General features: G+C 52.8%; 1 protein-coding gene across 2 annotated transcripts in view; it reads left to right on the top strand.

Annotated features, from left to right (window-relative positions):
* The first annotated feature begins 9,606 nt into the window (after positions 1 to 9,606).
* The window catches only part of HUNK (hormonally up-regulated Neu-associated kinase), a 36,957-nt gene continuing 33,594 nt past the window's right edge, over positions 9,607 to 12,969 (top strand). For both annotated transcript variants that reach the window (XM_084226679.1, XM_084226678.1), the window contains exon 1: positions 9,607 to 9,862. In XM_084226679.1, coding sequence (XP_084082805.1) covers positions 9,614 to 9,862 — 249 coding nt within the window. In that variant the 5' untranslated portion in view covers positions 9,607 to 9,613. The remainder of the gene's footprint in view (positions 9,863 to 12,969) is intronic.

Here is a 12,969-nt window from a genome sequence, read left to right as displayed (position 1 = left end):
CTCAGGGCGCGGCCATGATGGCGGCGGCCATGGCGGGGCTCGCGGGCAGCGCGCGGCCCGGGCCGACCGCGCGACGGGCGGGGGGGGGCGAGGCGCGGTGCACGCCGGGATCGGCCGGGCCTCCTCCCGGCCCACGCGAGACGTTGGGCGGGAGGGATGGCAGCGCCACGTGACCGCCGGGCGCCATGTCAGCGCCGTCAGCGCCACCCCCGCTGTGGCGGCCGGGCGGGCGGGAGAGAGAGAATGGCCGCCGGCACCGGCACCGACACTGCCCTAGCGCCTAGCACGGCACCGCTGTCTTGGCACGCCCCACAGGCGCCGCGGGTCCGCCCCTCACAGCAGTGGGGCGGCTGCCCCTCGCGGGTTCGGCTCGGCTCGGCTCGGCTGAACTCGGCCGAGTTCGGCTGAGCTCGTGAGTTCGGCCTGGCTTGGTTCGATGGCTTCGGCCGGACTCGGCTCGGCTCGGCTGCAGTCGGAGCCGCTCGTTCCCTTCGGCTGAGCTCGGCTCCGTTCGGCTGAGCTCGGCTCCGTTCGGCTCGGCTCGGCTCGGCTCGGTTCAGTTAAGCTCGGCTCGGCTGGGCCGGGCTCAGTTCCCAAGAGCGGCTTTAGGGCAGCTCAGTGGGTGCAATAAAATTGAGCCATAGCGTGCAATGAAACTTCGAATTTCGGGTCCTATCAGTGCCTTTCTGTGTGATGTGTGACTGAATAATTTGTAAGCATTTTTGCTTCTGCAATACACTGGTTAAAAAAAATGAAAACATATTTATATTTAATATTTCTGTTTATGTATGTATCTGTATTATATTTGAGGGAGGAGAGAAATCCCGTGCAAGAGCCACCTCTCAGGTCAAAGATGATCACAGGAGATGAAGATGATTTCCCTGGTCCTCTGCAGAAGCACTGATCCCATCCTAACCTGTGGCTTCCATTAAACTTTCCGGGTGTTGGGGAGCAAATAATTCCTGAGAGGCTTCACACCTTCAGTTTCAAAGCTTATTTATTTATTTATTTATTTATTTATTTAAATTTACTGCCGTTCCACCAGCGCCTGCAGCGGCCAGGAGATGGCCCTGATGTCCACACTAAGTTTCAAACCAGGGAAAACACAATTTTCCCTCCCTGAAACTGTATCCGAGGGGTGCCAGCAAATCTCTTGGGCCGATGAAAGATTATTTGCCCCTGAAAAAGTACTAAAATCTATTCCAAATATAATTCATAACTATAATTATACACCAAATTTATTAAAAAATAAAAAAACTTTTCAACCTTTACTTTCCTTCTTCTTCTCTAAATCTACTACATCCCTACTAAGAAATATTCAATTTCCCCAAAATAGCAAAAAAACCATCTTTCTAATAGTTAATCTAATAAACTTCCTCTATCGAATCTACAACTTCTCTAAAATAAAAACTAGAATTTCTAAAAACACTAATAAAACCCCTAACCCAAAAATAAACCCAAACATAAAAAATCCTAAGTAATATAAAAAATAAAAAAAAATAAACCAAATCCTAAAATAAAATCTCTAACCCTATAATCTGAAACTTCCAACATAAACGAATTCAAAACCCAACTAAAATTAAAATTAAAAAATTTAAAAATTTAAATTGCCTAAAATTAAAATTTTAAAATGCCTTAAAAAAAAAAAAAAAGGTTTCACCTCTGTTTGTTTTTTTTTTGTACCATGGTGTCAGTGCATGACACACAGTAATGCAGTAAATAATGCATGATAATAATGCAGTGATGTCAGGAATTATTAAAAAAAATCATTATATATGTATATGTGTATGTGTGTATATGCATATACATAAAAATAATGTGTCTATATATATAAAAAGCTTTAGTTGCAAACCTCACTGCTTCAGCTCTGCTTGGGTTTTGTTGTGGGTTGGGGTTTTTTTTGTTATTTTCGGGGATTTGGGGGTTGTTTTTTGGTTTTTGGAGGGGGTTGAGGGGTTCTTTGTTTGTTTGGTATATGTATATGTTTATATATAAATAAAATGTATATATATAAAATGCTTCATTTGCAAACCTCACTGCTTTGGCTCTTCTTGGGTTTTGGTTGTGGATTAGGGTTTTGGTTTTTTGGTTGGGTTTTTGGGTTTTTTTTTTTATTTTTTGGGGGTGTTTTTGGGTTTTTGTTGTTGTTTTGGGATTGTTTTAGTTGTTTTTTGTTTGTATGTGGGTTTTTTAGGGTATTTTGTTTGTTTGGATTTTTTTTGGTTGGTTGGTTTTGTTTGCTTTGGTTGTTTGTTTTTTTTTTTTGGCAAGGTAGAACCCCCATCATTTCCAAGGTAAACAATTTATAAAGCAAACCCTGCCAAAATAAACATTCCTGCACCTGTGTGTGCGTGGATATTTTTTGTGGTTTTTTTTTTTTAATTTGTTTTGGTTTTGTTTTGTTTTTGTTTTTGGGGTTTTTTTGTGGGTTTTTATTTGTGTGTGTTTTTTGTTGGGTTTTTTTTAGTTGGATTTTTTTCATTTATTTACACGCCTGGGGATCTTTGTGTGACGAGAAACATGCATTGCAAAGGTTTGCTTTTTTCCCCCAATACATGCATTTCTGTGCTCTGATTTCCTGTAATCCCTCTGTATCCACAAATATGGGTCATATTAGGAAAACATGGGCAAGCCTAGAGTGGATCCTAGGAAAAATACCTTGCTGCAAGCGTGCAAGTACAGCTGGGAATATATTCATGTTGGATGCACGTGCTTGTAAGTGAGATCTTTTATTTAGATATTTTCCTCCGTGGGGGGGTTGGAACACGCTTCAGAAGTCACTGCTGCCAACATTTTGGGAAGGTTCTTAGAGTTTTCTGTGTTTTTGATGTTACACCATTTGGGAAGCAACCAGCTGGCACCGAGGCAGGTTTGGCACGGGCTGGGAAGATGTGTGTTCTGCTTTCAGCGACCCCGAGGTCTGTTAGCATCCTCTTTGGAAGATTTAGGAGGTGAAACTCATGTAAGTATGCTTTTGGTACACATTTCTGTGTTTTGGGGAAACGAGGCCTTCATCTGGCAGGGGGGTGACTCAATTATTTATGTTGTTGTTGGTTTCTTGATTGGATAAAACCTTGGCTAGCGATTGTCCAACATTTTAGTTGTGATGCTTGTAGATAAAAATCATCCTGTACTTACTTTTGTAAAAATGGACTGGTTTTAAATATCAGGCTTTAAATTGATTTTTGTGTGGCTTTGCTCTGCTTAAAACCTGCTTTATTTGTTTTAAGGTTGACATCCACTTTTCCCACCTGTCCTCTCCCTTATCCTGCTTTAATGTGTATGTTAGGGGGCAGACCAAAGGAGTGCTGGTACCACAACCGTGAGGCAAACCCTGCAGTGACACAAATCCCTAATCCCAGGTGTTTAAACACATCCTTGGATCCACTGCCCCCTCTGCCCTTCACCCTTCCATGTTTTCCAGCTTCCCTGGAAGGTCTGCTTGCTTCCCGAAGAATAGCTGGAGCAGCTGGAGCAGCTGGCTCGTCCTGCCGGATGGGTCACCCTCCTGCTGACAGGCAGCACCGGGCTCCTTCCTGCCTGCCTGGCCCAGAAAGCACAGCTGAGTTTGATTTGGGGCTTCCCAAAGAAGGAGGCTTTGCCACGGTGCCTCGCTGCGCTGCTGTGCTGCTTAATTACCCTCGCTGTTAAAAATACGTGTCTTGTTTTACAGCCCGAGTTTGTCTGGGTTCGGCTGCCCAGCCCTGGATCTCATTAGAGCCTTGTCTGTGCTCCCACTCAGGCACACACACACACACAGAGCCCTCCCTTTGCTGGGCTTGAAAGGACCAAGCTCCTCCACTGACTGGGAAGTTTATTATTTAAATCTTTCTTCACTCTCAGAGCTCTTTCCTGAATTTTCTGACTTGCGGAGGTGCAGCTTTCCAGCTGGGGTTGCGGCAGTGCAGGAGACTTGGATCATTTAGCAGCCTTTTCCTTTTTCCTTCTTTCCCTTCTTTCCAGAAGAAAAATCCCTTTTCTGCTTGTTTTGCCTTGGGCCAGGGCCCAAGATGTTATTTTTGATAGGCAGGAGGGGCCTCCCGGTGCCTGAGTCACGTTATCTCTGTTGGCCACTTCGGAGCAGACAGGGTCTGAAAGTGCTGTCGGAGCCAGAGTCTCCATGAGTAATTCCTCCTCCCTGCCAAATATTTCGTGGCACTCGGTGCTCATCAGCCAGGTGGATGAGTGCTGATTCAAGGGAGAATGTGCTTGCTGCAGAAACAGGTGCAGGGATGAAAAACCCACTGGGTTTTGTGATAATCGCCCTGACACTCAGACACGATTCTGGAACAGTGTAAATATGCAAACCCAGAGCTGTGCTTTTATCTCTGTTATTTTTCTTCTTCTTCTTGCTAGAAAGTTTGTCGGTAAAATATTGGAAAAAATTTTATTTGGAGCATCCAGGAGCTGTCTTGCAGTTTTCCAGTGAAGAATTTACAAGGATGTGCTGACTGGAACCTCTCTCCCCCTGAGTGTTGGAAGCAGTTCCCCCCTGGAACCCCTGGCATCAGAGCCCAAGTGCAGCAGCAGCAGCAGCAGCCACGGTGGGAGCTGGGGGCAACAAACCCGTCTCTGCAATAGGAGAAAGAGCAACAAAATCTCATGGGAAATATTATTTCACCAACTTTTTGTTTTCTTTTCTGTTGCGGGGGGAAGTTGGAACAAAGCTGGAGCTCCTCCTGCTTTGTGTTCCTTGGACCAAGGTGACAGGGGGCTTGAGCTTGTGGGTCACTCTCCTGAGACTGAAAAACAAGCAGGAAAGGGAAAATGACCTGCAGAGGAACGGGAACTGAATGGGAACAGGGCAGCCTCTGGAGGAGCTGCACCCCAGCCAGGGGCAGGGATTTGAGGGGGATGTGTGTCTGTGTGGAAAGGGAAAGTTCCTGGGCTGGAACAGGGTGGGATGCAAAGGAGCTGTGCTGGTTTTCTTGGCTTTTACAGAGAATCTTTCTATTCTAAAAGATTTTATTCATTATCAGCCTCGATGAGTGGTGAGACACCAGAGATGTTAAACTCACCGCCGTTCAGCACACCTCATCTCAGTATTTACACAGGAATACACAAAACTATGAACTTCCCAGGAAGTTTTAAAGATTCTCTCACACAGAGCTGTGGGAGGGAGGCTGTGCAGCGTGCTGCCAGGCTGTGGGAAGGAGAGGCAAAGCAGCAGAGTTTCCCTGTGCATGCACGGCCAGCGCATTCCGGGTTTGTTTCCAGCTGGGGGCTCCGATGCTGTGTGCCCAAACCCCCAGCCTGGAGCAGAGAGGCAGGAATTTTCCCTTCCCCTCCTCTGAGCTCTATCTTGACAGCTGAGAGCAGCCAGAGAGCTTTTGCTGACACGCCCTGAGCGGGAACATCTGGAGAGCGTGAGCCCCGCTTTCCCTGCGAGACATCCCCAGCTCAGGAATGTTCTGCTTCTCCCCTGGCCTCCTGCAGCCACAGGCACTGACCCCGGGGCACAGAGCGAGATGTCAGCCTGGGCTCTGGCAGCCAGGCTCATCCCAGGGGAGTCTGGCTGGGATGGAGCTGTTTAAACCACGGCTATCTGTCCGGGCTGTCAAACAAACCCAACAAAGCCCTTGCACAGCAAAGAAACGGGCTGAAATAAACCAACCCCTCGGATTTTGGTGGCTGTGCCCAGGGGGCTCTCCGTGCTTGAGCGAGCAGTGACCTCTGCCAGGCCAGCCCTTCCTGATCCTGGAAGGGAAGTGCATCCCAAGGGCCTCTGTCACACCTGGCACGCTCGGGGATAAACCAACTCTGAAGTTTTACGTGGCAGCGGGGCAGGTGACAGAAAGGATTTCAGTGTAACTAATAAACACATTTCTTCTTTTTTTCAGTTCAGCCCAGTTAGTCCTTCTTTTAAGCATGCCAAGGAAAAACCTTGAGCTGTTGGTTGGAATATGTATGGAATAATACATATTCCATACATAATACAAGGGCAGGGACACCTTCCACTATCCCAGGCTGCTCCCAGCCCTGTCCAGCCTGACCTTGGACACTGCCAGGGATCCAGGGACAGCCCCAGCTCCTCTGAGCACCCTGTGCCAGGGCCTGCCCACCCTCACAGGGATTCCTAATTTAAAACTGAATTTTTTAAATTTCAAGCTGGTGTCACTTCAGAAATGTTTAGGGTGCTGAACACGGGCCAGAGCGTTCACCTGTAAATAACTGCACACCTCAAAACTGGCTCTGCCAGCCCTGAGCCTTTGATGTGGTGTCCACAGCTGGGGAAGGTGCATGCACAGACCTGGCTGCAGCAGGGAACTGTGATTTGCAAGTGAGCCTTGCACTCATGGACAGCAGGTCTGTCCTGGGCACAAAGGAAACGCTTGGATCGTGAACGTTTTCAGCTGCAAAGCACCCAGGTGGATTTTCATAGCTTGGTACCAGGCTGCATTCATGGCTTCATTTCAAGGCTTTTTTAATCTGATCCTTTTGCTGCTCTCCAGCAGCTCATTCAGCCACCCAAAAGTCTCTCATACTTAAATAAAACACGGGGGTCTTTGTTCAGGGGGGAATCGCTGCTCTGGTCACATTTTAACAAGGTGTTTGGAATATTTCTTGCAAGGAAGCATTTGAATATCTGCATTTTTTTTTTTGGACTGAAAAATCACCCCTTACTAGAGATGCGAGCACACAGCCAGTCCTGGGCTGGGCTCTGAGGCATTGGGATATTTTCTGACCTGTTGCAAGAAAAAGGAGGAGAGTGAGGAGATACAACTGTACACTTTTGCATTTTTGGGAGCATCTTGTCCCTGTGGTGGGCGCTGGCAGGAGGGTCTGGAGCAGCAGCAGTCCCTCCTGGGGTGTGAAGCTGTATTAAATGGAACTCAAACCCAAGGTCCTGAAGCACACCACGCTGTGCCCTGCAAGGAGCCCTTCCCAGCAGCTCCATTGAAATTCAGAAATTGACCTTCCCAATTAATGGCACGTGAAAAAGAAAAACAGCACCAATCCTCCTCTGCCTGAACTCAGGGATTCAATCACCATAAACCCCTCAAAAACTATCTAAGAACAAATATACTCTCCTTTCAAAAAAAACTCCTTTAAATTAATGTAAATTCTTTCATATCTGAACCCCAAATTAAACAGCTGTCAAAACAACCCCCCCAAAATAAAAACCCTCAACCCAAACCCTGCAAAACCCCCCAATTGTTTTAAAGCAGGATGAGACGCCGAGGAAAGGATAAGCAATAGCACTGAATTTCTCTTTTTTCAGCCCATCAGCACTAAGTCAGGCTGTCCCTGCGACCTGGCTGCAGTCAGCAGTTACCCAGGGGCTGCAGCAGCCTGCTGATGTGGCAGGGAAATGTTGAATTTCCACCTTTAACCTGACCAGGACCTGCAGCACCATTTCGAGTTCCCAGTGAGGATCCAGCCCAGGCAAACCTCGTGGCTGTAAAACTCCAAACAATCCACTTTTCTGCAGTGCTTTAAAAGGCTGGAGATGGCAAGGGACAGTGCTGTCAGGGTAACTCTGGATTTCTCTGCTTTCACTGTTATAAATCAAGCTCTCTATTATTTTTAGCAGCTTGTTATTACAGCTTCTGCAAGCCGAAGACAGACTGCTGCCTTTAATTCGTCAGTAATTTCAACAGTTAATCAGCAAATGTCATTACCTAGAAAGTCTGCAGCTGAAAATAAAGCACGCTGGAGTTAAATTTAAATTAGAGCACGGACAGCAATGAATGCAGCCTTTGATCCCCTTTTCATCCAGACTGCACCCTGATGGGCACAGCTGGACAGGATGGGAATGGTGAGAAGGCCTGGTAAAAGGATACTGGCCACTCATTAAGTCCTGCAGTTGAGGCAATTAAGAAAAAAATATTCACTGGCTTCTTTCAGAGCTCTCCTCCTGTTCGCTGCAATGGACGTTTCTCACCAGCTCTATTTTGGAAAGAGGCCGATTTTCAGGTGTTTGGCTGCAAAACGCACTATTAACATCTGTTTAACCCTCCAAGTGGCCAAACCGTGCTTCTGTTAGCCCAAAGGAAGGCACATTCAGACTCGTGTTTTTGGTGGCCACGTGCTGTGATGCTCGTAAATGTACCCACTACATGCAATGAGAGGAGATTTTCAACCCCAGCTATTATTTATGGGCTTTGAAGCTTTCCCTTCTCCAGTTTCTGCCTGCTGGGACAGTGCTGGGTTTCTGTTTTGTTTGAAATTTCATCTGAAAACATATATTTCAGCGGAGCACGGTGGTGTGGAGCCAGCTCCAGGGCTCCCAGCCCTGAGAATGTATTCAGCCACTGGGAACACATCTTGGAGAGGTCAATGAGAGATGGAATGTGGCCAGTGGAGACAAAAATCCACCTTAAATGGACAGCAGTGGGATGCAAAATCAGATGTACATTTCTAAAGGGTCAAAGAGGAGCTTAAAAAGCAGGGAGAGGTGTGTTCACTGGCCCTGAGGGGGAGCAGGAGCTCGGGATGGGATGGGATGGGATGGGATGGGATGGGATGGGATGGGATGGGATGGGATGGGATGGGATGGGAGCTCCAGGTCGGCTGCTGCCAGCTACAGCTGCCCCTCAGCAGGAGGTTTTGCTGACACAGCTCACATTGGTTGGGGTGCACGTGGTTCCTTTCACGTTTCCAAGTATTCCCCAACACAAGCACGCAGGCAAAACTTAAAAATGTGGACTATGCTAAATAGGGGCTCTTCATGACTTTCTGGCTAACACAACTCAAGGTGGCTTGGAGGTTAAAGTCCCTCTGAGGCGTTCAGTGAATGAACTGCTCCATCAGCTCTCCCTCAGCACGAGTGGCCAGCTGCGACAAAGGGCAGGGCAGGGCACCGCTGACCATCAGAAACCCGGGGCGGGCTGGCTCTGCGGGCTCTGCCCCCTCTTCCATCGCAGCTGGGTGGGAGGGGGCCGCTCGGTGACAATGGCAGTGGCCTTCTCCATCCCCACGAGGTGGGGCGGTCAGGGACAGCCCCACGGGCTCGGCCTGAAGCCGCCGTGCCCCGGGAGCGCTCCTCCCGGCGGGGCAGAGCTCGGGGGATGCTCGGCGGCTGGGGGAGCTCCGGGAGGGATGAGATGGGGAGGCGGCGGTGAAAGCAGCGGGGAGGGAGCGGAACGGAGCGGCCGTGGCCATCGCGCCTTTCCAACACGGCGGCGAGAAGGATTGGGACGCGCCGGCCAAGGGACTCGGGGAAAAGCAACACAAAAGCAGCTCCGGGGCAGCAGCGAGGCAGAGCCACAGGCGGAGCGAGCCCGGCAGCGCTGTCCGGGTTCATTCCCGGCAGAGGGATGCGCTGCAGCCCGCGCCGGGATGCCGGGGCAGCGGGGCACGGCCGGCCGCGCAAAGCCCCGGCTCCGGACCGCGGCCGCTCCCGCCGCCTGCGAGCGGATTGAATTACCGCAAATTCGAACTGAACCGGCCCTGCCTCCATCCCTCCGCCCATCCCTCCCTCCGCCCCCTGCCCGCAGCCCGAGCGGGGAGGAGGCTCGGGAGGGGCGGCGGCCCGGCCGCCCTCGGCTCGCCCAGCGCCCGCCCCGCTCCGCCCCGCGGCCCCGCCGCCGCAACTTCGCCGTGAGCGCCCCGGGGACGCGGAGCGGAGCCGGAGCCGAGCGGGGCGGCGCGGGGCAGCGCGGGGCCGGGCATGCCGGCGGCGGCGGGCGATGGGCTCCTGGGCGAGCCGGCGGCCGTGGCGGCGGGCGCGGAGGCGCGGCGGGCGGCGGCGGACGGCGGCTCCTTCCTGGCCGCCTGGCTCGGCGCCGCCGCGCCCCGGGAGCGGCTCCGCGACTTCCAGCACACCAAGAGGGTCGGCAACTACCTGATCGGCAGGAAGCTGGGAGAGGGATCCTTCGCCAAGGTCCGCGAGGGGCTGCATGTGCTCACCGGAGAGAAGGTACCGTGCCCGCGGGGAAAACGGGGGGAGAGCGGGGCTGGCTGGGTGAGCGGGCTGCGCTCAGTCCCTGCCGGCCGGGAGGGTGAGTCCCCGCGAGAACGGAGGGGCTCCTCCGGCGGGATGGAGTAGCCCCCTGGAGGATGGAGTAGTCCCCCCGGAGGATCGTGGAGCTTCTCCGACGGGATGGAGTAGCCGCCCCGGAGGATGGAGTAGTTCCCCCTGAGATGGAGGAGTCCCCCGGCGGGATGGAGTAGCCCCGAGGAGGATGGAGTAGCCCCCCGGCAGGATGGTGGAACTCCTCCGGCAGGATGGAGTAGCCCCGGCAGGATGGTGGAACTCCTCCGGCAGGATGGAGTAGCCTCCCGGCGGGTGGAGGAGCTCCTCCGGCAGGATGGAGTAGCCCCCGGGAGGATGGGGTAGCCTCCGGGGAGGATGGTGGAGCTCCTCCGGCAGGATGGAGGAGCCCCTCGGCGGGTGGAGGAACCCCCAAGGAAGATGGAGTAGCCCCCCGGCGGACGGAGGAGCCCCCCGGGAGGACGGTGGAGCTCCTTCGGCAGGATGGAGGAGCCCCCCGGGAGGATGGGGGAGCCCCCTCGGCTCCGAGCGTCCCGAACCGAGCCGGAGCGGCTCCTGCCGTGCCCAAGTTGCGGCGGCTCCGCCGGGCGCTCCCCCCGCGGCTGCAGTCTCGCCTTCCTCTTGCGCTGCTTCGGCTGCCTTGACCTCTCTTTTTTTTTTCCTTTAATTTTAACATCTTATTTCCCCCGGTTTGTTTGCTCACTTTTTCTGGCGAGAAAAGCGGGGTTTTTGGTGAGACTCGTGTTGCTGGGGAGCCGTCGCTGTCGCGACATGTGACACGCGGGTACCCACAGGTACTCGTCGCGCAGCTGGCCGGGGGAGATGCTGCGGGAGGGGGCACGGTCTCGGGTTGTTGGTGCAGCGCACGGCAGATGTGGGGATGCAGCCCGGATGGTCGCTCCCCGGCGTGCTGCTGCTCGGCAAAGTCCGTGCAGGGGCTCTGCCTTTTGGGTTTTCTCCAGAGCCCTTCGGCAGAGGCTCTCGGCCATCAGCAGGACCGCTGACAGCGTTATCAGGAGCAGCAGGGGCTGGGCCGGAGCAGCAGGAGCCCCCGACAGAGAGTTGTGCTGCTCTCGTTCAGCCACACAACTTCTGAGTGCTGTGAGGAGCGGCTGAGGGAGCTGGGAAGGGGCTCAGCTGGGACAAAAGGAGGCTCAGGGGGATCCCGTGGCTCTACACAGCTCCTGCCAGGAGGGGACAGCCGGGGGGGTCAGGCTGTGCTCCAGGGAACAGGGACAGGAGCAGAGAGAACGGCCTCAGGCTGGGCCAGATTGGAAGGAATTTCCTCATGGGAAGGGGTTTTAAACAGTGGCAGGGGCTGCCCAGGGAGGTTCGGAGTGTCCATCCCTGGAGGTGACATTCAGCACTCTGGGCTGGGGACAAGGAATGGGAATGGGGCACAGCTTGGACCCGTGATTTCAGAGGGCTTTTCCAGCCTCAGTGACTCTGGGATTCTGTGAGCTCCGGGATTCTGCCTCTCGTGTATCCCTCGCAGAGGGTTCCCTGCCGGACGGAGCAGGATGCTGGGTTGCTGCTGGGGCTGTGTTGGTGTCATTCCCTCCTTCTGGTGTCATTCCCTCCTTTTGGTGTCATTCCCTCCTGCTCCAGCAGCCCCTGCCCGTGCCGCTGTGGGTGATGGCATTCCTGCACTCCCGGGCAGTCATTTCTTCATTCCGGTAAATTTGTCACGGAGAGAAATTCAATATGGGGCTCTGAGAATCTCATCGTGTGAGAAATGATAAGGTGTGTGAATGTTATCGTGTAGGAATGCAAAAAAAATAAATAAAATAAATAAATGTTGCTCTCCTCTGTTACCAAGCGTGTGCTTCTCCTTGGTAACAGAAACATCCAATGATCCTGCAGTTGATAAAAGGCACATGCACACACACGTCCTCCCCACCTCCACGTTTTGGGTTTGCTACATTTATCTCAGTCTGTTAAGAGGGGAAAAAAATAAAAAAGAGCCACCACACCCCCCTCTGTCTCAGCTCCCAGGTCTGCTGCTTGATTGGGGCTTTTTTCTCCCTCGGTGTCTCGAATAACACGCTGTGACAAAGTGACAAGCAGAAACTCGGCGAGTCACTCTTCCTTCCTTCCTTCCTTCCTGTCCATCCCCGGGGGCAGGCAGGCTGCTCTCCCAGCTCTGTCTGACCCGATCCTGCCCCGTGGCACTGGCTGAAGCACCAGTCACACACTTCCACACTGACCAATCCAGTGTCCACTGCCCAGAAATCCACCTCTTCAAGCCCAGCTATTTGTGGATAAGCTGGAGTTAATGGGTGAGCGCTTCCACCAGAGCATCCTCCCGTGCCCTGCTGCCAGCAGAGCATCCCTGCTCTCCACCAGCCTCTTCCATTCCTGCTCCCATTCCCACCTTGCTCCTCCCAGGAAGGGAAGGTCCCTCCTTAAGGGCCTGATGCTGTCCCCACTTCCACGGCCCTGGGCAGGTTTTTGTCTGTAAAGCCACTGTTGAGCCTAAATCCGGTAGGATTGCCCTAAAATAAGCGTAAAGCAGAGTCTTGCTGGTGCTGAGCCGAGGGCACAGCCTAAATTCAGGAGGATTTCCCTAAAGCAGAGTCTTGTCTGAGGGCCACTGAGATGTCACACTTCAGTACGGGGGGCACCAAACAGGTTTGGATTTGCAGCAGACTTCAGCAGCTCTGGAGGAGTTGGTGTCTCAGAAAGTGGAGTGTTTGGGGACGAAATCCCTGGATTAATGAGCCCCCAGGCAGGCTGGGCTCCCTGGCCCTGACTGAAGGCATTGTGCACCCTGGGGGCGATGCCAAAAATCTGCCATTACCTCAGGCTGGCCTTTCTGGGAGCTGCCGAGGTGCTCAGGAGGATGGGAGGGCGCGTTCTGGGGGCCAGGCTCCTTCAGCAGGGCAGCTGGAGGTGCTGCCCTCGGGGTGACCTGTGTGGGACGGGGCTCAGCAGCTCCTGCCAGCTGGGCAGGGTGAGCTGAGGTGAGGCTTCTCAACCCTCCCTCCCCGCGTTTTTATCGCTGGGCTCCAGCCCACAGCACACCCTTGGGT

This window comes from Fringilla coelebs (genome assembly GCF_963513975.1).
Source record: "Fringilla coelebs genome assembly, chromosome: 2".
Classification (NCBI taxonomy): domain Eukaryota; kingdom Metazoa; phylum Chordata; class Aves; order Passeriformes; family Fringillidae; genus Fringilla; species Fringilla coelebs.
The sequence above is the reverse complement of the archived record's forward strand: the minus strand, read 5'-3'. Positions and strand labels throughout refer to the sequence as shown.